The sequence below is a fragment of the Microcebus murinus genome, chromosome 2 (assembly GCF_040939455.1).
Source record: "Microcebus murinus isolate Inina chromosome 2, M.murinus_Inina_mat1.0, whole genome shotgun sequence".
In the NCBI taxonomy this organism is placed as follows: domain Eukaryota; kingdom Metazoa; phylum Chordata; class Mammalia; order Primates; family Cheirogaleidae; genus Microcebus; species Microcebus murinus.
Window position 1 is genome coordinate 22,569,450 of NC_134105.1, and position 24,819 is coordinate 22,594,268.

A 24,819-nucleotide genomic window follows, 5' to 3' on the forward strand; every position below is an offset into this window, starting at 1 on the left:
TCTTGGCATGGGGCATTGACCCAGAGCCAGCTGGGAGGAGATCTAGATCTAGCCCTGCTCCTTGGGGAATAGTCCCCAAAGCTGATTCCTTTTTTTTTTTTTTTTTTTAAGACAAGAGTCTCACTCTGTTGCCCTGGGCTGGAGTGCCATGGCATCGGCCTAGCTCACAGAAGCCTCAAACTCCTGGGCTCAAGCGATCTTCCTGCCCTAGCCTTCCGAGTAGCTGGGACTACAGGCATGCACCACCATGCCTGGCTAATTTTTTCTATATATTTTTAGTTGGCTAATTAATTTCTTTCTATTTTTAGTAGAGACGGGGTCTGGCTCTTGCTCAGACTGGTTTCGAAATCCTGACGTTGAGTGATCGGCCTGCCTCAGCCTCCCAGAGTGTTAGGATTACAGACATGAGCCACTGTGCCCGACCTGATTCCCTTTGAGCTCAGCCCTTGAGCTTCAGAGTAACAAGGAGGCTCTGGACAGTGTTGGAACATCTGAGTTTAAGTGTGATCTCTGCCACTCCTTTTCTCACTGAGCCCTAGGGTCTTTTTTTTTTTTTTTTGAGGCAGAGTCTCCCTCTGTCACCCCAGCTAGAGTGCATTGGCTCATAAGGCTCACTGCAATCTCAAACTCCTGGGTTCAAGTGATCTTCCTGCCTCAGTATCCTGAGTAGCTGGACTACAGGTGCACACCACCACACCCAGCTAATTTTTTCTGTTTTTTATTTCAGTAGAGACAAGGTCTTGCTTTTACTCAGGCTGATCTTGAACTCCTTGTCTCAAGTGATCTTCCCACCTCAGCCTCCCAGAGTGCTAGGATTACAGGAGTGAGCCACCGTGCCTGGCCTCTTTTTTCATATAATGGTCATACTTATCCTACCCTTGAGAGGCTCCATCCAGGACAGATTGGATGAAACCTTGACTACAGCTAAAATATAAATGCTCTTGCCAGAGACTCCCCCTGCTGTCCTGGGTGAGAGGACACAGGACTCCACTTCTGATTGGCACCGCTCCCAGCCCTGCCTTGGTTGCCTGGCAACAGCTCTGCGTCTCTAACTGAGGAGACACCATGGCGGTTCCAAGGGCCAAGAGGGTAGTGGTGTACCGGAATGGAGACCCCTTCTTCCCAGGCTCCCAGCTGGTGGTGACTCAACGCCGCTTTCCCACGATGGAAGCCTTCCTCTGCGAGGTGACTTCAGCTGTGCAGGCCCCACTGGCTGTGCGTGCTCTCTACACGCCTTGTCACGGCCACCCTGTCACCGACCTGGCAGACTTGCAGAACGGAGGGCAGTATGTGGCTGCTGGGTTTGAACGATTCCACAAGCTGCAGTGAGTGGGCTGGGACTGGCCAAAGGGCCCGGGGAGGGCGGTGACAGCAACAGCAATGGCGTGCATTCAGTACTCACTGTGTGCGGACCAGGCACTTCATACATTTTCTTGCTTAACCCTATGAAAGGGGTAGTTTTTCCCTCCACTGGTTAGAAGGTGAAAACAGACTGAAAGAGCAAGGGGCTGGGGCCAGATAGCCTTAGAATCTAGGCAGGATCACTTCCTGTGCGACCTTGGTCAAGTCACTTAACTTCTCAAAGTCTCATACAAAGGGGAGAGAAAACCACTAGTTTCTCTTGACCTTTAATCTCATGGTTTGTGTTGAGACCCCAGCCTGGATTTCCAGACTGACCCAGCGCTTGAGGGATCCTAAGGCAGGTTCAAGTGCCAGTATCTGTTTCTGGACTGAGATGACAGACTATTCCAATGGGGAGGGATACCTGGTGAGCTGCCCCCCAGCCCACACTCTGGCAACTATTGGCTGCTGAGGCCTCAGACTCCCCAAGATGACCTGTGACCTATCTGTCCTTACAGCTATTTGCCCCCTGGAGGGAAGGACCCAGGTGGGAAGAGCAGCAGACTGCAAGTGAGTCCTGGGGGAGTCTGTCCCACAGCCCGTCTTCTCAGTCCCCTGGGATTGCCCCCAATTTGGTCTGGGAAGTTGAGGGGCCCTGGAAGCAGCAGGATCTGCCAGTTCTGTGGGGGGCACTCTCCACACCTACTCTGGAGCCAGCCCCTACCCTTCCTGGGTGCAGGATTTCAAGACACTCCTTGCTCCTGTACCAGCCTTTCACTTTATCTTCATACTGTGGTCCCCAAGCAAAAGAGCAAGTTGTGAAACACAGATGGGAGCAGGGGATGTGACTCAGGGAATGTAGAAGCACCCTTTGGTGAAAGGTGTGACCAGTCTCAACCCTCCTTGCCCCCTCTCCTGCCCTAGTCTGGTTCTTGCCCCCTCACCCCACACACCCTGGACTGACCCAACCCTAACCAAAGGCCAACTCTCTCCTGATTGGGGTGCCTGGCTTGGGTTTCAGAGTCTTCCCGCAACTCGCTGCCTGTGTGACAGAGCCCTTGAACAGGGGCTGCCTGCAGGTGCCCCCTGCTGTATCCAGTGAGTGCCAATGTCGGGAGCAGGGGTATAGATTTATGTTTTAGTAAGACCAAGAAAATGGTGGTAGGCTTGTTCCAGAAGCCCTGGTTACTGGTGTGGATATAAAAACTCCAACATGCTCGATGGGTAAAAACAGACCATTGCAGTGGTTCTCAGACCAACTGCTGGCCCTGTGCCACCCTTCTTCCTCTCACATCGAGGGAGTCCTGGGGACCTTCCCCCTTACCAGGCTGCCCTTTTATCTCAGTATATTTAGGAATGGGGACCTGGTAAGTCCCCCATTTAGTCTGAAGCTGTCCAGGGCTGCCAGCCAGGACTGGGAAACCGTATTGAAGCTCCTGACTGAGAAGGCCAAGTTGCCGAGTGGGGCTGTGTGCAAGTGAGTATGGACTGGGGAGGCCCAAAAGTCCCCAGAGGGTCTCCCCACTGGTTTTGGCCGTTCCTGAGAATGAAAAGGCAAAAGGAAGGCATGTTCCTACAAGTGGGACTTCCTCCTACGCCAGAGGGAGAGGCCCCTCCAGCCCAGCCCTAGGAGGCAGGGCAGAGCCTGGGTGACTGGTGCCCGAAGGGCCAGAGGGCAGAGGGTACTTTGGAATAACCGTACCCACCGCTTCACAGACTGCTGAGCATGAAGAGGCATCTTGTCCACAGGCCCTGATCCTGCTCACCTCTCTCCCCCAGACTCTGCACCCTGGAGGGGCTCACGGTGTCAGCAGGGGAGGCTCTGGTGAGTGGCCATTACTATGTGGCCGCTGGAGAGGATGAGTTCAAGGCCCTCCCCTATCTGGAGCTGCTGGTGCCCTGCCCCTCCCTGCCCCGGGGCTGCTGGTACGTATGTGGGAGGGGGAGGGGTAACAGGTGGGAGCAGCAGAAGCCATCCTCTGGGGCTGTGTGCTTTCACTCCATGTCCTCCTGTGCCCACTGCCAGCCTCTCTTTCTGTCATTGTAGGCATCCTCCAGGCCGGAAGTCCAGGCCCCACAGGCAGGGGGTAGGTGATGCAGGGGACTATGGGGTGGAAGGAAGGGTAGTGACTGACAACTTTTCCAGCTCAGGCTCTGACCTTATTTCACTGCATCCTCTTATTTATTTATTTATTTTTTTGAGACAGAGTCTCACTCTGTTGCCTGGGCTACAGTGCCATGGCATCAGCCTAGCTCACAGCAACCTCAAACTCCTGGGCTCAAGTGATCCTCCTGCCTCAGCCTCCCAAGTAGCTGGGACTACAGGCATATGCCACCATGCCCGGCTAATTTTTCTATATATTTTTAGTTGGCCAATTAATTTCTTTCTGTTTTTAGTAGAGACAGAGTCTCGCTCTTGCTCAGGCTGGTTTCGATCTCCTGACCTTGAGCAATCCACCTGCCTTGGCCTCCCAGAGTGCTAGGATTATAGGCGTGAGCCACCACGCCCAGCCTTAATAATCTTCTGAAAGATTATCTCCATTGCCCAGAGGTGGAAACTGAAGCTCAAAGGAGTAAAGTGATTTGTTCAGGGTGATACAGCTATTGAGTGGCAGGGGCCAGACCAGAACGCTGATCTTCAGGGCTGATTTGTAGGACTTAATGCTGTCTTGCTGGGTTGGATGCCGGGAGAAAGAACTAGCATATGTGGCAGAGCAGGGTCCAGGGAACTTATTTCAGGCCTAAGCCTGTCCAAGAGATGAGCCAGAGTGCATGGGGGCAGAGGGCACACAGTCTGGTTTCACTGAGCAGCTACAATGCCAGGTTCCAGCTGCTCTGTCCCTGGATGAGGCAGCCTGGTGAGAAGAGGTAGCAGGGAGGGAGGATGAAGGCTGGGAAGACGGATGGCATCTCCTCTCCAGCTCCCACAGGCATCAGGGGCACTCTGAAGCCTGAACTGTGGAAGGGGAAAGGTAAGAACAGCCAGCAACCGGGTCCAACCAGTGTCCCTTCTATAGGCCCATGGCCACAGGGCTCAGGCAACCCAGCCCTCTCCAGAGGAACCAGGCCACAGTGAGCCATCTGCTTTCTATGCCAGACCCCAGCAGGACATTCAGCCAAGAAGCACGCTCCCCACACTCTCGTTCCTGTCAGGTGAGGGGCCCCTGGGCCCCAGGCCTTTCTCAGCCACCTTTTGACAATGACAAGGGATGGCCCCTGCTGTTGTTGGGGATGTCTGTGGGGGCTGAATGCCCAGGCAAAGAGCTGGCCATGACCTCAGCACAAATGTCTCCTACTCCCCCATCTGCATATCCAGTCCCTTGCTTCTTCATGGGGACTGTCCTTATGAAAAGCACACAGAAAGGGCATGCTTATCTCAAAGTGCTGAGACTTCAGGGGTGGGACTTGGAAGGGCTGGGCATGGGGCCAAAGGCCTTGCCTCTCAACTATCCTGGAGGTAGTGGGGAGTTTGGAACAAGGCTGGGGAGGGTAAGAGACTGGTAGGGAAGGTCAAGGGAAAGAAGGCTGAGGGCCCCTCAGGCTGGGCATCAGCCAATGCTGCCTCCCCATTAGGAGTTAAGGGAGTGTACGGGGCTCCCCACCCGAGGTGGCAGACAGCAGGGGCCCAGGAAGTAGCAGATAATGAAGACACCCAGACAGAGGAGCCCTTGGATCGGGTAAGCCATTGGATCAGGAAGTAATATTTGGGTTGGGAGGATTTCCCAGCCAGAAACTGGCCCCCTTGGGCCCTAGGAACAGTTCTTCACCCTTGCGACCATACACAGATCTCCTAACGTCTCAGAGCCTGACTTCCTACCTTGGTAATTGAGGAAGCAGTTCCCAGTTTCTCAGATCTCTTCCTTTCCAGGGGTTAGGGGCATCCTGGCTGAGGGCTGGAAGCTGGACATACTCATGGCTCCATTCTGTATGACTTCCCACCTCCTCTAGACGGTGGCAGAGACAGTGGAGGAGGCCCTGTCCCTGGAAAACCAGCCTGGGGCTGGGGCTGCAATCTCAGCCTCAGCCCCTGTTCTGCCATCTTGAGAGCCAGCAGCTCCAGACAGGAACTGGGGACAACCACTCTAGCTACCTTTTGTCTTCAGCTTCCAGCAGCCTGTCCCTGAGAAGCCAGCTCCTCCCCTGGGCTCACAGGGTACATCTTCCTCTCCTAAACCCACAGCCCAGTCTCCCCTTCCTTCCTGAGCAGAGCAGGAGCAGGTTTGACACAATAAAAGAATACTTACTAAATTGTCTGTTTACTACAGATTTATTGAAGGCTCCCACTTGCCAAGTGTTGCACTGGGTGCTGGAGTGAGGCAGTGCTGGGGCTGAGTTGTCTCCCTGTTTAAGAGGGGCTGGCAGTGAGGATTTCTGCCCACCTTGCAGATGAGACAGGCAAGGTGGACGGAAATCTCTTCTCCTACGTTTGCCACTGTGATGCACCTTCTTCCCCTCAATCCCACCCTTCAGTCAGCCCTGGCCCTGTGATCCAGCCCAAAGGCCTCCTATTTGCATTTCCGGCTCAAAGACTGCAGCTGGCCCTTCCATACAGCCCATTGAACCTACAGCCCTGATAGTCCACATCAGGCCACAGTCATGGTGGCTGGCTGGTGCTCGAGATGACAACAGGAAGAAAGCTGCTGGGTGTGAAGGTTGCTGAGGGTGAGCATAAAGTCTCCTGTGCCAAAGTCAGCTGTTCAGCAGCTAAACACCACTTGAAGGTTACAAAAACTTTTCACTCTAGTTTCTTATTGCGATCCACGAGGTAGCTATTATCACCATGAGAGATGAGGATGCTGAGGCTCAGAGAGGGAAGTGCTAGGTCCATCTGCTCACTGCCTGCACCTCACAGCCCAAGGGCTTCCTGGAGATGGCAGAGCTGGAGGCAGGGGTTGGCCTACTCAAAGAGTAGACGGTTGCCCCTGGGTCTTGCTCACTGAGCTTGTGATGCAGAGTGTAATTCCTATCACGGTGAGCACCATGCCAGCGACTGCTCCTGGGATAATGGGCAGAAATCAAGAAGCTCTGAGCCCAGCCATGCCAGAGCTGGTACAGAGCTGGGGGAAGGGCTCAGATGGGGTCTCGCCTCAATTCCTGCCCAGCCTCTGTCCCCAGACTGCCCAGGGAAGGAAACTGATGGCCACAAGGAATCAGGAGAGCTGCAGAAGAAAGAGGCAGGATAGGAGAAGGCCCTTTCCTCACCCGTCCCTGGGAGATGGGCTCAAGAAAGAACTAACCCAGGTATGTCAAGGCCCAAGTAGCTGGGGCCCACACTCACAGCAGCCTGACTTACGTTTTCCACCAATATCTTCTCCAAGGACCTTCCCAACAATCAGCGTGAAGACAATGGCCAGAGAGTTACAGATGGGTACAGCTAAGGTCAGATCTGGGTGGGTTAGAATGAGAAGAATTCCTGAGATACTATTTATCCTTGAGAAAATAAGCCTTCCTAGGCACAAAACACTTTCGTTTCAACAAAGTGCTAGGTGCTTTGTGCACATTTCTCATTTAATTTTCACAACAACACTGTAAGGAGAGAATTACCACCATTTTGCATAAATAAAGAAAACAAAAGCTCAAAGAAGTCACATAAATTGAAGCAAATTGAGGATTTAAACCAAGGTCTAGAGCCTGGCATGGTGGAGTGTACCTGCAGTCCCAGCTACTTGGGTGGCTGGGGTGGGAGGACAGTTTGAGGCCAGTTGTTTGAGACCAGCCTGAGCAAAATAGTGAGACCCTGTCTTTAACAAAACCCAAAAAACAAACCAAGGTCTTCCTGACTCCAAAGCCTGCGCCCTTATTGAACTAAATAGACGTGGACAAATATCAGGTGAAGCACATTTAGTTTTTGGTTCAGCTCATGCTCAGGCCTTATAGAGTTAAAGAAAAGAGAGGAAAACAATGTCAGAAGGAGGAGGACAGATACCTGTTCAGGACATTGGGCTTGGCCTCTAGTTGAAGTCACCATAGCCCAGGATTTGTTCCTCCAAGGGACTGACGTCCAATAAGCAAACTTGAAAAAGACTAATGGAGTTAGCAACACTATATTGTACACTTAATATGTGTTACAAGGATAGAGCTTATGTTAAGTGTTCTTGGCCGGGCACAGTGGCTCACGCCTGTAATTCTAGCACTCTGGGAGGCCGAGGCGGGCGGATTACTCGAGGTCAGGAGTTCAAAACCAGCCTGAGCAAGAGCGAGACCCTGTCTCTACTATAAATAGAAAGAAATTAATTGGCCAACTAATATATATAGAAAAAAATTAGCTGGGCACGGTGGCGCATGCCTGTGGTCCCAGCTACTCGGGAGGCTGAGGCAGAAAAATTGCTTGAGCCCAGGAATTTGAGGTTGCTGTGAGCTAGGCTGATGCCACGGCACTCACTCTAGCCTGGGCAACAAAGCGAGACTCTGTCTCAAAAAAAAAAAAAAAAAAAAAAAAAAAAAAAGTGTTCTTATCACACTAAAAAAAGAAGAAAAAGAGAAAAGAACCATACACACTAATGGATAAATCAGAAGCTGAGTTTATAACGAGACTCCTAACTGCCAGGCAGACCCGGATGCTCAGGTTGGCTCCTCGCACATTCTTTCCCAGTACTCTCAAGCCTCACTTGCTTGAGGTAGAAGAGTGGGTACTGTTCTGCTCCTCATTCCTCCTGAGGCCCTAGCATGGTTGGCAGTACTCATTCAAGAAATGGATATAACACTCCGACCTACCCAGTGCTGCTTTCTTAAGTTTACATACCTACATGGCGGCTGAGGTTTGAACAGCAGAAGCGGGAAGGAAGCAGTGTGGTGCAATGGGAGTGAGGCTGACCTAGATTTCCCTTGGTAATCTTGGTTAGCTCATTCAAACACTCTGAGCCTGTTTCCCCACATGTAAAACAGTGATTGCGACATACCATCTCCTTTGTAGCATTGTTGTAAGATGGACTATGATAATGCATGTATAGACCCTGGCTAAAGGAGATGCTTAATGAATAGTGATTATTGTTATAATTATTAAAAGGGATGGTTTTCCAATAACAGAAGACTCAAAAAAAAAAAAAAGAAAAGGAAAATAAAAATTATCAAAAAAACCCCCCAAAAACAAACAAATAAAAAATAAATAAAATAAAAGGGATGGTTTTGTGTATTTTTTTTTTTTATAGATGGGGTCTTGCTATTTTGCCCAAGCTGGCCTCGAACTCCTACCCTAAAGTGATCTTCCTGCCTTGGCCTTACAAAGTGTTGGGATTACAGGCATGAGCCACACCACCCAGCCTAAAAGGATGAATATTAAAGCACACAGGCAGAGAGAGTGCTGAAATAATAGGATCCTAGAATTGCAATTTGCTCAAAGCTTCATAAATGGCAAGCTGCAGTCAGTTGGCTGAGGGTTCAGCATTCTTCCACCACAGCAAATTCATTAAGCCAAAGGCTTTCAAATTCATTAAATGAAGTCTCATGAGAAGCCCAAAATGTAAACCAGATGAAAGCAAATGACTCTAGTTGAACTGAGGTGGCACATCTGGAGGCTGTCCTATGCCCTTGCCCTCCCATAGCCTCTGATAGGTTCCCCAGAGCTTTTGGGGCCCCAAGTCCCCTGGGGGTCTGGGTGAGACCCCAGCAGAGGCAAAATCACAGTTGGAGGACTTCTCATAGCAAAGTTCAAGAGGATAACCTTTAATATGGCTTTATATCCTTCTGCACTGGCATGCTGTAGGACTTAAAAGAGGTAAAATAAGTTGCCCAAAGTTTCATAACTTCATCTCCTAAATGAAGATAATCATGTCTGCTTCACAGGATCATTATGAAAATTAAATAAAACATGTAAGACTAGCACAACATCTGATGCAGTAGAGGGCAGTCAACAAATGTTGAGAGAAAGGACATCTGTATTTATCAAGCTCTGACTGTGAGCCAAGCACTCTGCTAGATGCTTCTCATACATTGAATTTAATCCTCACAATGCTATGAAGCCAATGGTGTAAAACCAAGACTCAAATGAGGGCCTTGCTCACGGTTAGGTGGGTAGCACACAGTGGAAGCAAGAGTGTCAAAGCCAGCACTTGGTGCAGCAAAATGAACCTACCTTCTTTCTCTGCTGCACAAGACTGCCAGTTTTAAACCAACCCCAGTGTGTGGCAACATACCAGCCTACTGTGTCCCTACTGCTCAGAGAAGAGGGGACCAAGAAAGAACAAGGGATAGTCAGCTCCCCCTCACTGATGAGAACAAGGTGTTTCAGAGTCCCTCTCTACAATGACCCTCTCAGATGGCCTCTACCACTAGCAGAGAAGTTCCAAGCCAGAGACCCACCTGTTGATGCCAAGGTGAGGTAGTAGAGAAGGGAGCCACACTGGTTGAGGAGAAAGGGCATCAGGTACTAGAAACAGGAGAAACCTTCAGTCAGTGTGATGGCTTGACAAAGCAGTACTGCCTTCTTTGAGCTTCTAGCATATACCTTTCCTTGGAGGGAGGGATGGTTATAAAGGCCCAGGGAACACTAACCCTCTGAGAACGACCCTTCAAGGGCAAAGAGGGAAACAGACTGAACTCCATGCCTTTGCCCTAACTGCCCCCCTCCCTCGGCTGTGCTAGTTCTCATCCTTCCCCCATCCTGCAAGGCCTTGAATGCCAATGTCATCCCCTCCAAGAAGCCTTCCCCAAATCCCCTAGCTTCAGCCCTCCTAGTCTGAACAGCACTATGTCTGAACCTCCCTTATAGTCCTTAGTCCTAGGAAGTGGCTGTGTTCATGTCTTGTCTTTCCTACTAGCCTAGTTTGGCAGCAATTTTCCATATCCCTCCTTATCCTCCCCCTACCCAGTCCAATTTGAGCCTCAAGCCCTCCTTCTGGAAAGGGTCACAACAGTTGCCTTGACCAGGTGTGGTGGCTCACACCTGTAATCCCAGGACTTGGGAGGCCGAGGTGGGAGGATCGCTTGAGGCCAGCAGTTCAAGACCAGCCTGGGCAACCTAGTGAGGCTCCATCTCTACAAGAAACAAGGAAAAATTAGCTGAGCTTGGTAGCACATGCCTTTAGTCCCAGGTACTTGGGAGACTGAGGCAGGAGGATCGTCTGACCCCAGGAGTTTGAGGCTGTAGTGAGCTATGATCCCACCATTGTGCTCTAGTATGGAGAACAAAGCAAGACCTTATCTCTTAAAAAACAACAACAACTAAGTGCCATGTATAATTGAAAGGATCACAATAATAAAATATTAATAATAGCAGCCATAGATTGAGGACTTATGTGTGTACTAGACCCAATGCTGTTTTTTTTTTTTGTTTTTTAGAGACAGGATCTTGCTATGTTGCCCAGGTGAGAGTGCAGTGGAATGACGATAGCTCACTGAAGTCTCTAACTCCTGGACTCAGGCGATCCTCCGGCCTCAGCCTCCCAAGTAGCTGGGACTACAGGCCCGAGCCATCACACTGGGCCCAATGCTGAGTGCTTCATGTGCCTCATCTCACTTAATTCTCACAACTGCTCTATAAGATGGGTTTCATTACAATTTCCATTTTACAGATGATGAAATTGAGGCTAAAGGAGGACAAAAATTTCTAGTTAAGTAGTGGGGCCCAGATTCTGATCCAGATCTGTTTGACTCCAGAAACCAAATTCTTAGGGGCTAAGAGAGAGAGAGGCCTTCACAGACGCACCTCAGTATTCAAGAAGAGGGTCTTCATCTCCTGCAGCAACTGCTGGGCCCAGGTTGGCTCATGAACTCGCTGCAGGCCGGCGGAGGCCCGCTTCAGCAGAGGCTGCGTGCCACCCCACAGAGCGGCCACCAGCACCAGAGCCAGCACCTGTCCTGAATGAGATGGACAATTCCAGGTTATCCTGACCACCTGATCTCAAACGGCCGGCCGGCCGGCCGGCTCAGCCCTTCTCTGGCCCCCAGGCCCCACCTGGTCCTCTTCTGGCCTCCTAGCCCCAGCTAGCCGCCCCCAGCTCCCTCCTCCGCTCTCTGACGCCCCAGCTGCGGTTAGCCGGTAGGACAGGCCCCGGGAGGCCGGGGCCCGGAGTTGTAGGTGGGGTCGGGGACCGAAGGCGGAGGCGGAGCAAGAAATGAATTCCCAGCGGGGTCGCGAAATCCACGGAGGGGCGGGGCTGGCTACCCACCAAGAGACGCCGCCATGGCAACGCCGCTCCCTTCTACTTCCGGGAACGAGAGGGGCGGAGACCCACAATCCGGAAGTGGCACATTAGCCTCTTCCGGTCCCACTCACGTTGCCGCTCTCCTAGCGCCGTCACCGCCGGGATGGTGAGTTCCACAGAGTTGGGGGTATTGCGGTTGGGGTCCTGGCCTGGGGCAGGGGCCCGATTTCGGCACTGACACTCCCGTCCTGTCCCTACAGAAGCCGATCCTGCTGCAGGGCCATGAGCGGTCCATTACGCAGATTAAGTATAACCGCGAGGGAGACCTCCTCTTCACCGTGGCCAAGGACCCTGTGAGCATCGGCCGGAGGGCGGGCGGAGGGGACCCGGGAGGGTTGAGTTCATTCTGTCAGGACGTTGGGTGCACAAGCTAGTTTTGCCGCCAGAGGGGAAGCAAAAGACGCCTCTTTCTGAGAAGTAGGCAGAGACCCAGCAGGGGTAGGTCGGTGAGAGTATTCTACTGGGAAAGTTGGGAGACAACTTCATGGTTGGTAGAAAAAGGAAGTAGTTGGGGAGAAGAAAATCAAGAGACCACTGTGGACAGGGAATGGGGATGAGGGTCTGTTTGCTCAGGGGACCGAGAGGAGACCATTCAGAGGAAGAACTAAATCACTCTACCGGGGTGAGAGGACAGACCACCTCTAGCAGGGGAAGCTGATCTGGCAAGCTGTGTCTTGAAGACACAGGGTTTCAGGCAGTACCATCCTGCTACTCGGCGCAAATAGTCCCTCACAGTACTGCCTTTTTGGGCACCTCCACACGGATTAAATTAATTTCGTGGTTAAAAGTAAGGGCTCTGAAGTCAAACACACCTAATTTGAATCCTCACTCCTGCATCTATTAGCAGTGTGACTTTGAGTAAGTTATTTACCTTTCTGAGCTTCAAGTTTCTCTTCCTCTAAAATATAGGTACTTATAGTACCTCCCAAATGAGGTTTCAAGCATTAAATGAGATCATTCATGTGATGATCTTAGCATGGTATCTGGTGCAAGTGAATGCCTAATTAATGTTAGTTGCTTATATTTTAAATTCCTTACATATCATTTTATTGGCTTTACAGCTACCCTTTGAAGAAGGCATTACTGTCCCAGCCATTTTTTTTTTTTTTTTTTTTTTTGAGACAGAGTCTCACTTTGTTGCCCAGGCTAGAGTGAGTGCCGAGGCATCAGCCTGGCTCACAGCAACCTCAAACTCCTGGGCTCTAGTGATCCTTCTGCCTTAGCTTCCCGAGTAGCTGGGACCATAGGCATGCACCACCATGCCCAGCTAATTTTTTCTATATATATATTAGTTGGCCAATTAATTTCTTTCTATTTATAGTAGAGACGGGGTCTCATTCTTGTTTAGGTTGGTTTTGAACTCTTGAGCTCAAAGGATCCGCCTGCCTCGGCCTCCCAGAGAGCTAGGATTACAGGCATGAGCCACTGCGCCTGGCCTTTCCCAGCCATTTTTGAAATGGGAAAACTTGCAGTTCAGAGGGAAGAGGCACTGTATTTGAGATCATACAGTGAGATAGTGGCAGAGCAGGCACTGGAAGCCAGACTTCCCTACCACCCCCTGTCCCTACTTCGACAGGAAATTAAAGCTACTGTTTTTCTGGACTGGAGCTCAAGTCAATCTCTTAATATAAGAGATTAGGAGGACTGGGAGTGGCAAGTGAGGGTGCTTTTGCCAGCCTCATGACTCCCCTGCTGTTTACCTTCAAGAAGGGAGGAGAATCCGGGAGTTGGTCTTTTTTACCAGCTCCCTGCCATTTCCCATGAGACAACAGGAGAGGGCAGAATTGGCCTGGCTAGAGGTTGCTGAGGGTTCCTGAGGCAAAATGGGAGACCATTGCTCTTACTGGGATGTGTACCATCATGCCATTTGACTCTTCCAGATCGTCAATGTGTGGTACTCTGTGAACGGTGAGAGGCTGGGCACCTACATGGGCCATACTGGAGCTGTGTGGTGTGTGGACGCTGACTGTATCCTTGTTCTTGATCTGAGTCTGTGCTCCAGGGTCTGCCAGCAATGGAGAGGCTGAGTTGGAAGTTGGGAGTTTGGGATGCTATTGTGGGCCTGGAGAACAATACCTACTCCCTTGTTTCTTCACTGGTTGGGGAAACATTCAGGACAAGTTCCAGTTCTGGATAAGGAGGTTAGAATGCTCTGAGGCAAGAGAGAGGAAGAAAGGCTGAACAGGGAATGATTCTGTTGGCTTCCCTAGAGGAGGGACAAGTACCCAGGTGAACTCAGTCACGTTTCTTAACAATCTCTTCAGGGGACACCAAGCATGTCCTCACTGGCTCAGCCGACAACAGCTGTCGTCTCTGGGACTGTGAAACTGGTAAGTCTGGGTCATACACTTTTTCAGCAAATATTGAAGGACTACAGTGTACCTAATTGAGCAAACACGTCCTGGGGAAGTAGAGATAAATCCAGAGATGGTTCCCACTCTAGGGAATAAGAGACTAGATGGTAAGAAAGGCAGATGAGAAAAGAAGCATTACAGTACAGTGTTAGCCATGAGAGAGGAAGCATGGCGTGCTGCGGGAAGCCAGAGCAAGGCAACTGACTGCCTGGAGTGGGGATGGGAACAGCCTGGGAAGGTTTCCCAAGGTAAATGTCACATGAGCTGGGGCTTGAAGGATGAGAAAGATGCCATCACTTTGACACATGCAGGAATGAAATGGAGAGTGTCATGTCCAAGCCATCTGATCTGGCTGGAGTTCCTGCTGCTTGGGTGGGGGCTGGGGTAAGGGAGTGAAATAGATGGTCAGAGGAAAAGGTGAGGCTGGGGTGGCAGGCTAGGGCCAGAACAGGCCTTGAATGCCAAACTCAAGAGCTTGGCTTTGTTCTGTCGGACTTGGCATGCTGTAGAGGTCCTTTAGCAGGGAAGAGTGGTGGTCTGTTTAGTTTTACCAAGGTCAGGGAACAGTGGGAAACATTGGAAGAGCTGAAACTGAAGACAGGGCAGCCTATTAAGCTGCTCCGTTTAGTAAATATTTATGGCATCCAATTCTGTGGCATGCAGAGAAATCAGACCGGGTCTGCAGAAGCACAGTCTGGGGGAGATATATATAATGAGCAGTGCCATATTAGCAGAATATCTGAGGAAGGACTATGGGGAAGACATTAAAAGACTTGAGCCAAGGTATAGCAGTGAGGAAGAGGAGAGTGGAGGGTTGGAGTACTGAAGCAGGAAAAACAGTGAGACATGATGTTAGACAGGTGGAGAGTGGATAGCAGTGGGCAGGGGGTAGCCCAGACTCTGCCTGTCCCCAGGGAAGCAGCTGGCCCTACTCAAGACCAATTCAGCTGTCCGGACCTGTGGTTTTGACTTTGGGGGCAACATCATCATGTTCTCCACGGACAAGCAGATGGGCTACCAGTGCTTTGTGAGCTTCTTTGACCTGCGGGATCCGAGCCAGATTGGTAAGGGCTGGGGCCAGGTTTGGGGCGAAGGGTGCAACTCTAGAGCCCAGGACCTAACATTTGCTGCTCACACAGACAGCAATGAGCCCTACATGAAGATCCCTTGCAATGACTCCAAGATCACCAGTGCCGTTTGGGGACCCCTGGGGGAATGCATCATTGCCGGCCATGAGAATGGAGAGCTCAACCAGTATAGTGCCAAGGTAAGGGGCCAGGTGTGGCTTGAGCCCACCTGAATGATTCCTTACAAGAGGCAGGATAGTACAGTGGTTAAGAACAAGGGCTGGATTCAAATAAGATTTCACTACTTTCCAGCTGTGTGATCTTGGGCAAACTGGCTTCCTTGAGCCTATTGATCTGTAAAATATTTCAAGGATCACATGACATCAGGTTTTTGAAAAACTTGTCACAAAGTACTCATGGAATGCTAATAAGGATCACCACTGAGTGCCAGGCCCTGTGCTGGGCTCGTAGGACAAAGAAGTGAATCTGACATAGTCCCTGCCTCAGGGGAGACAGACTTGCACACAGCTAGCTCATGAGTCATATTGTGAATTGTGCTACCATAGAGGTCTCAATCAAGTACAGAAGGTGTACTCTGTGACAGTGGAGGTGGCATGTACGTTAAGCCATGAAAAATAAATGGAGCTTCAAGCAGAAAGGAAAGCACATTCCACAGGCAAAGGGAGCCACAGAGGCACAGAGTTAACGTGGATTCTACAGGAACATTGGAGTGTAGTCTTAGAGATGGTAGACGGGGACTAGATTTTAGAGGTCCTTAAGTGTTAGGAGGTAGGAGTTTTGATTTTCCTCCAGGCAAGAGGGAGTCTTTCAAGAGTACTTGATGATCACATTTTCTCTTGAGAAGGCTTTGCAGGCTGTGGTTTGGAGAATGGAGCTGAACTAGCCAGTAGGCGTGGGATGTAGAATACTAGACAGAGTCAAGAGATGTTCAGGGTGGCTAATTAGCGAGGGGGATGAGGAGAGGGTAAAGTCCAGGTTGTCTTGGATTTCTGATTTGGCTGCCTCGGTTTCTGGGGAGCAGTGGGGCTAGTGGGGGTTGGAGGCAGCCAGAGTCTCACTCTTCCTCCTTCTCCAGTCTGGAGAGGTATTGGTGAATGTTAAGGAACACTCCCGGCAGATCAATGACATCCAGTTATCCAGGGACATGACAATGTTTGTTACGGCATCCAAGGACAACACAGCCAAGGTGAGCCTGGACAAGGGGTCTTGCAGGGCTGCTCCAACCCTCCTGCTGCACACATCCAACCTGCCTGACTCCTCCCAGGAATTCTCCACTTAGATTTCTCCCCTGCCTTCTTTCTCTAGCTCTTTGACTCGACAACCCTTGAACATCAGAAGACTTTCCGGACAGAACGTCCTGTCAACTCAGCTGCCCTTTCTCCCAACTATGACCACGTAAGGGAACCCCACTGAGGTTTCCTGCTAAAGCCTCAGAAAGCTTCCAGGATCTAGATGTTTTTCTGGTGATTAAAGTATGAACGTTACGGAGAAATGGCGTCAGGCAGAGAGGAGACTCCCAGAGCAGTGACAAGGCTGAATGATTGGGTAGCCCCAGGGAACTGGCCAGGAGGTGGCTGAGGTGTCTGTTCATCCCTTGCCTTTAGCATCCTCCCACTGTTATGTGGGAGATGTTAAAAATGTGTAGGGCAGGGGGAAGAAACAAAATGGACTTGGCTGCCTTTGGGTCCGTCTAGAGTTTCTTTTTCCCTTCAGGTGGTGCTGGGTGGCGGTCAGGAAGCCATGGATGTAACCACAACCTCCACCAGGATTGGCAAGTTTGAGGCCAGGTAAAGAGGCAGTGAGTGTGTCCAAACTGAAACCTCACGGTGTGTCTTTCCTAACAAACGTGAACCATATTGGCTACAAGGAAGTGTAGCCAAGTTCGTGGCCTTCCTGTGACAAGTGGGTAATATAGCAGTTAAGGGCATAAACTCTGTGGCCCTACATCTATGATTGTATTTCTCTGTGCTCATGTTTTCTCTGCTGTATAATGGGGCAGTGATAATATACTTCTAAAATTGTGCAGATTAAATAAATGAGTTAATATTTGTTAAGCTCTTAGAACACTGCCCAGCACACAGTAGGCACACAGTGTTAGCTATGTATTCAGGCAGACGTTTGGGTCCAGTCTCCCCCTGACTTCATCTTATATTATTCATATTTTTCCTGCTTTGTTGTTTGTCACGTAGTTTGCCTTTGGGAAATGCTGCCTCCAGAGTGTTCCAGAAGGTATACAGAGTGGATTAATCATGTGCCCACTCTTGCCACTCCTCTAGGTTCTTCCACTTGGCCTTTGAGGAAGAGTTTGGAAGAGTCAAGGGTCACTTTGGCCCTATCAACAGTGTGGCCTTCCATCCTGATGGCAAGAGGTAGGACCCCCATGAAGTGAGCTGCGCTGACTGGGCTGGTCTCTGCCTTCCTCACGCCCTGTCCCATGGGCCTGCCTTTCCCAGGGCAGGCACCTGACTTGTCCTTGGCTGTCTTTTCCCAGCTACAGCAGCGGAGGAGAAGATGGTTACGTTCGCATCCACTACTTTGACCCACAGTATTTCGAGTTTGAGTTTGAGGCTTAAGAAGCTGGACCTCCATCCAGGCCAGGAAGGCTACTGGAGAAAGTTTTGGACTCTGAGAAATAAATTGATTTGGTAATAAATAGTTTCTGGTCAGATATTTTGTGAGGTCTGTCTCATGATTTTTCCTTCTTACTTGACACCCCAGTAGGTTGGTGCTAATCATGAATACCTTTATTATTTAGACCTCCCTATACTTGGGACACTTCAGACTTGAAACTTGAGTATTATGGACTAGCGTGGGTTGCAGGTACCCTTGTCCAAGGTTTAAAGGTCCCCAGGGGCCTGAAGAGGTTTCAGGAACATTTCATCCATTGTCTGAGGAGCCAGTGCTGGGGTTGGGGCTCAGGCTGAAGCTGTTGGCTGAGAGGCTTCTGTTTCCTCCTTTCCTGTCACTATTTGCCACACCTTCTCCCATGCTACTTCTGCTGGCTCAGGTGGGTGCGTCCAGCGCAGAAACAGGCCTGAGGAGGAGGAAGACAGGTAAGAAAGCTGAGCAGAGAGGGGAACTCCCCAGGGGAGAAGGTAGGGGAGGTTACCTTGCCACAGCCGCAGGCTCTGGGGCTCCACAGAGGGCCAGATGGCCAAGGGATTGAGGACATAGAGTGGGTTCTGAAGTTTTCGTTGCTCCTTTGGCTGGTTGAGCCCAGACCACAGGGAGTGTGTTCGAGTCCTCACTTCACACAGGCATCTGTAGAGAGTGAGGGAGTGAATTTCCAGCCCCACCTATGCCCTCTGGGAGTCTAGGTAGGTGGCCCTGGTGAGTAGGGTGACAGCCACTGGGGGGCAAAGACTGTTGCCAGTCAGATCTTGTATCAGGCACTAGAATTAAAGAGGAATCAGACAAAATCCTACTTCATGAGGCATTCCATTTAGAGGGAGAAAACAGTTTAGCTCTGTGTTGGTGCCAGGGAAGGCTAACTAAGAATTTGATATTTGAGCTGGGTCTATCAGTAGACCTGGCACACTGGGTGTACGAAATGGCAAGTTGGAGGAACTACATGAGCTAAAGCAAAGTGGGAAAGAGCCTAATATGAATATTGATTGGTCTGGACTGATGAGTTTTCTTCAAATGATGAAAGTGGAGACGTGGAGGGCAGTAAGGCAGCTGCTACAGGGTCTGGATGGAAAGAAACAGTCTGGGTACAGGCGGAAGGGGGCCTCTGGCAGGAGAGGACCAAGCTCAGACATTTTTAAGAGAAAATCTAAAGATAAAGGTGGGGGAAAGGAGAGAAATACAGATGACAGTTTTCTAACCTGAATGATCCAGGACTAGCACAGTTAGTGAACAAGGTAGGGTGTCAGGGAGAACTGGGCCACAGAAGACAACTAAATCCTGTTGGAAAAGAGGGAACCCTTCCTTCCCCGTCTCAGTCCGATGAGACAGATGGTTTGTGGGGCTGCCTGGGAGCATGTGCAATAAGCCAACCAACTAAAAGCAACTACCGCTTCTTGTGTGCCCACTGTGTGTCAGCCACAGCGCTAGACACTTCTGTGCTTTGCTCAGTTAATCCTCACAACCCCGATAGATTATGGTGACTATGCTCCCTGCCATGCTATTGATGAGGAGACTGAGGCTGGCATAGGTTTGCCATGGTCACCCAGGAGGGGAGTGGTGGAGCCAGAATCTGAGACCAGACAATGACTCTGCTTTCAACCCAATTCTATAGCTTTACAAGAATCAACCAAAGTGGTAGAGAGCCCCCAAAATAATTTACTTTTGTAGCAACTTTCCCCTTCAGTCCTTGTTTTCAAGGCAGGGTACATTTGCTCTTGGCTATGGACAGAGTGGGAGGCCTGAAGGGTTGGCCTTGGACCCATCTATCTCTGGTTTTGCAGAAGTTAGGAGGAAGCATAAGATTTAGAAGGAGGGGAGAGGAAGACTCACAAGAGTTTTCTACAAGAGAACTTACTTGGAGAGGAAAGATGACTCCTAAGAAGTAAGGTGCTGATGTGGTAGTTAAGTGACTCTTTCCTGTGCCTGCCCCTGCCCCACCACACTTCAGCTCACCTCTCCTTTTCGCTGTTGCAGAGGAAGGTGCCAAAGGGGGAGGCATAGGCGTGCTCAAACAGCGCCAACAGCAGCCCCTCCCCAAACTCCAGTGACAGCGGGAACTGGCGGCCCAGCTGCCACACGCAGTCCAGGAAGAGGAGAAAGGTGGGTGCCTCGTGCTTGGGGCGGGCGTGGGAGAAGGCCGAGTGGGCACAGCGCAGCTGGAAGGGGTGGCCGGCCTGGGGAGGGGGCAGAGTGATGGGCACAAGGAAGTAGGGTTTCTGGATGGAGGGGTAGGGCTAGGGTTGGGTGGCCACTTACCTGGATCCACTCCCGCTCTATCAGTTCCTGGAATCCAGCCATGGTCCGGCTCATGGGGTCCAGGATGAGTTGGGCCAGTGAAGTCACAAGTAAGGTGCTGTCCGTGCCTTCAGCCCCATGCACCAGGATGCAGGCCCCTTCCCTGTGGGCCCAGGGCTCATCAACAGTGGCCAAGTCCCCTGCCTGGGGTGACCAGGCCAGGAATAAAATGGGCCCAGTTCTAGGCTGTATTGAGTCACGGTTTTGTACCCAGGGGTTGAGGGCCCTGCCTGTCCTGCCATTATCTGTCACACAGGGTAGGGGCCTTACCTCTCCATGGCCTGGGCTGCCAGGCAGGCAGTGCTCAGTGCTTCCTTCACGTGTGCCAGCCAGCGGCAGCCCTCTAGCCGACTCAGCCAGCGGTCCATGCTCTGCTCCGGGTCCCCACAGGCCTCCACCAGGCGCACGAAGCTCTCTTGTAGGGGCCGCCCCCTGGACAAGTGGGAGTCTGGTCATCCTTCCCCCAGCCCACGCTCTTGGTGAGCACAGTCTGGGAGCAAGTGCTCCAGACCAATGAGAGACAGAACCCTCTGAGGAGTACATCTGATAGGAGGGACACAGGACTCTTGGGGAGCCCAGTCTCATGGAACGTAGAACCCACTGAAGAGCTCCTAATCTGACGGAAATGATTCTGTATCTTTGAGGATTCCCCAGTCTAGGAGAGACCCAAGATGGTCTTGGGAGCCTAGTCTGTTGAGCATTAGCTGGAGAGGGGTCACATAGCCCTCTGGGGAAACACAGAATGACCTGAGAAACCCCCAATTTGATGTGTCACAGTACCCTTAATTACCCCAATCTGATGAGAGCAACATAGTACTCCCTGGGGAGCCCCAGTCTGACAAGAGAAATGCTCTAGTCCACAATGCTCTAGGACTTCAGCATCTGCTCCTACCTTCCAGAATCTGCTCTGCTCAAGGTCACTTGTGACCTCCTGCAGAATATCTAATGCAGACTTTTCAGTGCTGTTTAAAAGCCTTTAGTGGCTCCCCACTGCCTTTAGCATAAAGTCTAAGCTCATAACCACAGCACTCAAGACCTTCGCTCTGGCCTCTCATCCTTCCAGCTTCATCTCTCTCTAGTCCCACTTCGTACTGTGCTCCCATCGTACTGGAGTACAGGAGTCCTCTGAACCAACCCATGGTTTCACTTTCTGAGGTTTCAGTTACCCATGGTCAACTGTGGTTTAAAAATATTAAATGGAAAAATCCCAAAATAAACAGTTCATCAGATATAAATTGTGTGCTGTTCTGAGTAGAATCTTGAGCCATCCTGCTCCATCCTACTCAGGACGTGAATCATCCCTTTGTCCAACATACCACACTGTATACACCGCCTGCCTGTTAGTCACTTAGCAGTTGTCTCAGTTGTCAGAGCAACTGGCCCTATCACAGTGCTTGTGTTCCAGGTCAGTAGTAGCTTAACTGTACGTCACATGCCTACGTCATCCACCTTACTTCATCTCATCACGTAAGCATTTTATCTTTTCACATCATCATAAGAGGAAGGGTGAGTACAGTACAATATGATATTTTGAGAAAGATTACATTCACACAACTTTTATACAGTACATTGTTATAATTGTTTTATTATTAATTGTTAATCTCTTACTGTGCCTAATTTATAAATTAACCTTTACCATAGGTATGTATGTGCAGGAAAAACATAGTATATAGAGAGTTTGGTACTCTCTGAGGCTTCAGGCATCCACTGGGGGTCTCAAAGCATGTCCCCCGAGGATAAAGGGGGAACTACCTAACTTGCAGTTCCCTCCATCTGGAGTGTCCTTCCTCCTGGTCTCAGCTAAAGCATCCTAGTCTCGGGGGAACATTTAGATTACCTGAAGTCACCTTACTAAGAGAGGGGCACCTGCTCTGTGCTGCTACTTATCTCAGTGGGCTCTGATTGCCCATTTACTGCTGATCTCTGTCATGTCTGGCCTGGTCACCATGGCAGCCCCTGTGCTCAATGCAGGATGAATAAATGAATAAACAGTTTTGTATTTTGGATAGAGAAGCAGTCTAACTCTCCCCAAAGCGCAAAGCTCCCTCAGGACCTAGGACCTCCTCTTGGCACTATCATCACCTGGAAACACAAGAAACAGATCCATCTGTGCAGGCACAGCCCTGGGGTGTGTGTGTGCATGTGTGCGTGTGTGTGTGTGTGTGTGTGTGTGTGTGTGTGTGTGTGTGTGTGTAGGGAGGCTGTTCCAGGAAGACAAATTTCAGTTTAATGCAAAGAGGTGCCTTTTCTTTTTTTTTTTTTTTTTTTGAGACAGAGTCTTACTCGGTCACTCAGGATAGCTAGAGTGCTGAGGCATCAGCCTAGCTCACAGCAACCTCAAACTTCTGGGCTCAAGCGATCCTCCTGCCTCAACCTCCTGAGTAGCTGAGACTACAGGCATGCGCCACCATGCCCAGCTAATTTTTTCTATATATTTTTAGTTGGCCAATTAATTTCTTTCTATTTTTAGTAGAGACGGGTCTGGCTCTTGCTCAGGCTGGTTTCCAACTCCTGACCTTGAGTGATCCTCCTGCCTCCGCCTCCCAGAGTGCTAGGCCTGAGCCACCACGCACAGCCAAGAAGTGCCTTTTCTTTGCATGCAAAGTTGGGGTGCCTGGACAGTAATGAGCTCCCTCAGTGGGGGTGTACCAGTGGACATGCCCACCTGGAGGGATGGCCAACAGGAAAGGCCTAGCAGTCTTCAAGGCTCCTGGAAGATCCCCCAGCACACACATATCATAGAGTCCTGCAGGAAGGAGCCTGGGGAGGATGGGAGGCCCCTTACCTCTCCAGGGGCCGGTGCAGCCGTTTCCAGCCAGGGTAAGCCGCCTTGGCCTCCGTGCCACCGCCAGTCATACGGGCCTGTTTTGCGGCCTGGGCCGAGCGAGTGTCCAGGATGAAGCCCCGGGCCCCAGGGCGAGCCCCGGCCAGCACAGCTCGCAGCAGCTCCTCATCCTCCGCACAGCGCCGCTTTTGGGGACCGGTCAGAGGCTGGCTGGAGCGTAACAGAACCTGCGGACAGGGACTCAGCTCACGAAGTGTGCCCACCCAGCCTGGGGAGCCCACGGGCCAGGTCTACACACAGGAGCCAGGCTAGAGCTGGCAGGGGCGAGCTGGAGCACAGGGACCGTAGGGGTGGAACTCTTCAGGCTTTGGACCGGTCAGTGTGCTGTGGCCAGAGTGGGGAGGGCCCCTGTGAATAGACGGTGGTAAGTCCTGGGTTGACAAAGAAGGAACTGAATTTCAAGTGGCCCAGGGCAGCCTACAGCCTGGCCAGAGTGGGCGAACGCTGGAGCGGAGGGGGCCGGGGCGGGACAGGGCAGGAGCCGGAGCAGCAGCCTGGCTGCCAACCAGCGGGGGGGGGGGGGGGGGGGGGAATGGGGGGCGGGGCGCAGAGGGTCCGGGGGCGGGGCCTGGGGGCGGGGCTCACGGTTCCGCTGGGAGAGTGGCTGTAGCTGAGCACAGGGAAGCGGCCTCCCTGGCGGAAGCGGGCGCTGCGTGCCAAGGCATCGTCGTCCACCGCGCGAGGCACGATCACCGCACGGGGGTAACTGGGGCACAAGCTGAAGTCCTCGTTCACCTCGCTAAGCCGCCACGCGTCGGTCTGCGGCGCAGGGAGGGACGAAGGCCAGGTTTAGGGGACCAGCGAGTGCCCTGTCCCCGCGCCCCTTCCAGGCCCGGCGTTTCCACATCCCCAGGCCCCCACGACCGCGCCCACCTCTCGGGCTACTCGCTTGTAGTAGCGTTCGGGCGGGTGGAAGTGCCAGGCGTCGCCCAATCTCAGGCCCTTGGGACGGTAGAAGAACGGAAAGGACGTGATGACCGATTCCAGGGAGGACAGCGCCTGGGGAAGGAAGTAGGGGCTCTGGGGAAGATCGGAATCGTCACGCGTGCCCTTTCCAGCCCCTCCGCGTCGCAGCCTGTCCACGTACCTCAGACCACCCTGCAGCCCCCTGCCATTTGCCGTGCCCTGGGACAGACTGGATGCAGAGCTCCTTTGCACAGCAGCGCCTTTTTATTGCACTTCCCTCTATAAGGGACAGGCATAGCTTAAGGGCTTCAGGTGCGCTCTCAGCATACCTCGATGGAGCGGGCGATGTCCAGCGTCGCTTCCACGCCCTCTATTTCCAGCTGCAGCACCCGCAGGTCCTTACAGCGCAGCGTGATGGTGCCGGAGTCACCCGCAACCCTGGGGATGGACGTGCCCAGGCTCAGTGTCCCCCGCCCTCCACCGGGGGAAGGGAAACGAGTTTCATAGGACTGGACGCTAGGCAGGAAAGCGCCCGCTCCAGCTGCGCTTGCCCTTCCCCCTCTTCCCGCCGAGCCGCGCGCTCCCCTACTCTGGGGACGCCCCCACCACGTCTAACCTCTTCTCGATAGAGTCGACATTGCGCAACAGCAGCAGCCACAGGTCTGGAGTCGACTGGGGCCCTGGAGACAGCAGCAGGTGGTGGCCGGTGACGCACAGCGTGCCGCGCAGCGGGGGCGCCTCGGGACCCCGCAGGAGCTGTGCTTGGGCCCGGCCTGTACGGATCAGCTCCGAGAACTCCATTCCGCCAGCAGGGCACTCGGGGCCCAGCGCGACAGATTCCGGGAGCTTGGGGCGAGGCAGGCGCGGGCTCCAAAAGGGACAGGAACTGGCTGAGCAGCTGGCGACACCCGCAGGACAGCTGTTAAGGAGGCCCCTCAGAGGAAGGGATCTCAGAGTTTCACCGGAATCCTCTCCTCACACTGCCAGTATCTCTTAGCTAGGTCCCTGGCCAGAGCCTGTTATAAGGAAACCTCAATTTCATCATCTGTAAAATGGGGAGAATAATCTTGCCCAAAGCCCTTAGCCCCCCTCCCGTGCCCCCCCCCCCGCCTGGGTCACAGGAGACACTCAATATTTTTGTGTGTTTTTTTAAGCCCTGAGTGCTAGCACTACCGCTAACTCAAAAAACAAAGAAAAATAACCATCTCTTCCCCTATACT

General features: G+C 51.8%; 4 protein-coding genes across 5 annotated transcripts; 2 read left to right on the forward strand and 2 right to left on the reverse strand.

The window, feature by feature from the left end:
- The first annotated feature begins 268 nt into the window (after positions 1–268).
- On the forward strand, positions 269–5,596 carry DCDC2B (doublecortin domain containing 2B). Of its 2 annotated transcripts, XM_012765411.3 has the most exons (9): positions 269–1,325; positions 1,860–1,911; positions 2,363–2,439; positions 2,687–2,818; positions 3,121–3,267; positions 3,389–3,428; positions 4,359–4,494; positions 4,915–5,018; positions 5,290–5,596. In XM_012765411.3, the coding sequence occupies exons 1-9, from the start codon at positions 1,066–1,068 to the stop codon at positions 5,383–5,385; spliced, it is 1,044 nt and encodes a 347-aa protein (XP_012620865.2). In that variant the 5' UTR covers positions 269–1,065; the 3' UTR covers positions 5,386–5,596. The 2 variants fall into 2 exon arrangements, 1 of the variants encoding a protein (XP_012620865.2); XR_012913959.1 differs by lacking the exons at positions 269–1,325; positions 1,860–1,911; positions 2,363–2,439; ... (2 more) ...; positions 3,389–3,428; positions 4,359–4,494 and having other exon boundaries at positions 4,947–5,018; positions 5,445–5,596.
- Positions 5,590–11,500, reverse strand: TMEM234 (transmembrane protein 234). The gene is made up of 5 exons (XM_012765418.3): positions 11,448–11,500; positions 10,985–11,136; positions 9,640–9,706; positions 6,635–6,727; positions 5,590–6,337 (listed from the first exon to the last, which is right to left on the reverse strand). Exons 1-5 carry the CDS (start codon positions 11,461–11,463, stop codon positions 6,243–6,245), a joined length of 423 nt encoding a protein of 140 aa, XP_012620872.1. The 5' UTR covers positions 11,464–11,500; the 3' UTR covers positions 5,590–6,242.
- Positions 11,501–11,533: 33 nt separating this feature from the next.
- Positions 11,534–17,593, forward strand: EIF3I (eukaryotic translation initiation factor 3 subunit I). The gene is made up of 11 exons (XM_012765413.3): positions 11,534–11,589; positions 11,684–11,776; positions 13,364–13,451; positions 13,748–13,813; positions 14,752–14,901; positions 14,977–15,104; positions 16,001–16,111; positions 16,231–16,320; positions 16,639–16,712; positions 17,202–17,294; positions 17,417–17,593. The coding sequence occupies exons 1-11, from the start codon at positions 11,587–11,589 to the stop codon at positions 17,496–17,498; spliced, it is 978 nt and encodes a 325-aa protein (XP_012620867.1). The 5' UTR covers positions 11,534–11,586; the 3' UTR covers positions 17,499–17,593.
- A 56-nt stretch (positions 17,594–17,649) lies between these two features.
- LOC105871814 (myotubularin-related protein 9-like) lies at positions 17,650–24,526 on the reverse strand. Its single transcript, XM_012765410.3, has 10 exons — positions 24,216–24,526; positions 23,929–24,037; positions 23,567–23,692; positions 23,279–23,452; positions 22,634–22,860; positions 20,119–20,280; positions 19,810–19,951; positions 19,507–19,727; positions 18,035–18,186; positions 17,650–17,959 (listed from the first exon to the last, which is right to left on the reverse strand). The coding sequence occupies exons 1-10, from the start codon at positions 24,398–24,400 to the stop codon at positions 17,841–17,843; spliced, it is 1,617 nt and encodes a 538-aa protein (XP_012620864.1). The 5' UTR covers positions 24,401–24,526; the 3' UTR covers positions 17,650–17,840.
- Between the last annotated feature and the right edge of the window lie 293 nt (positions 24,527–24,819).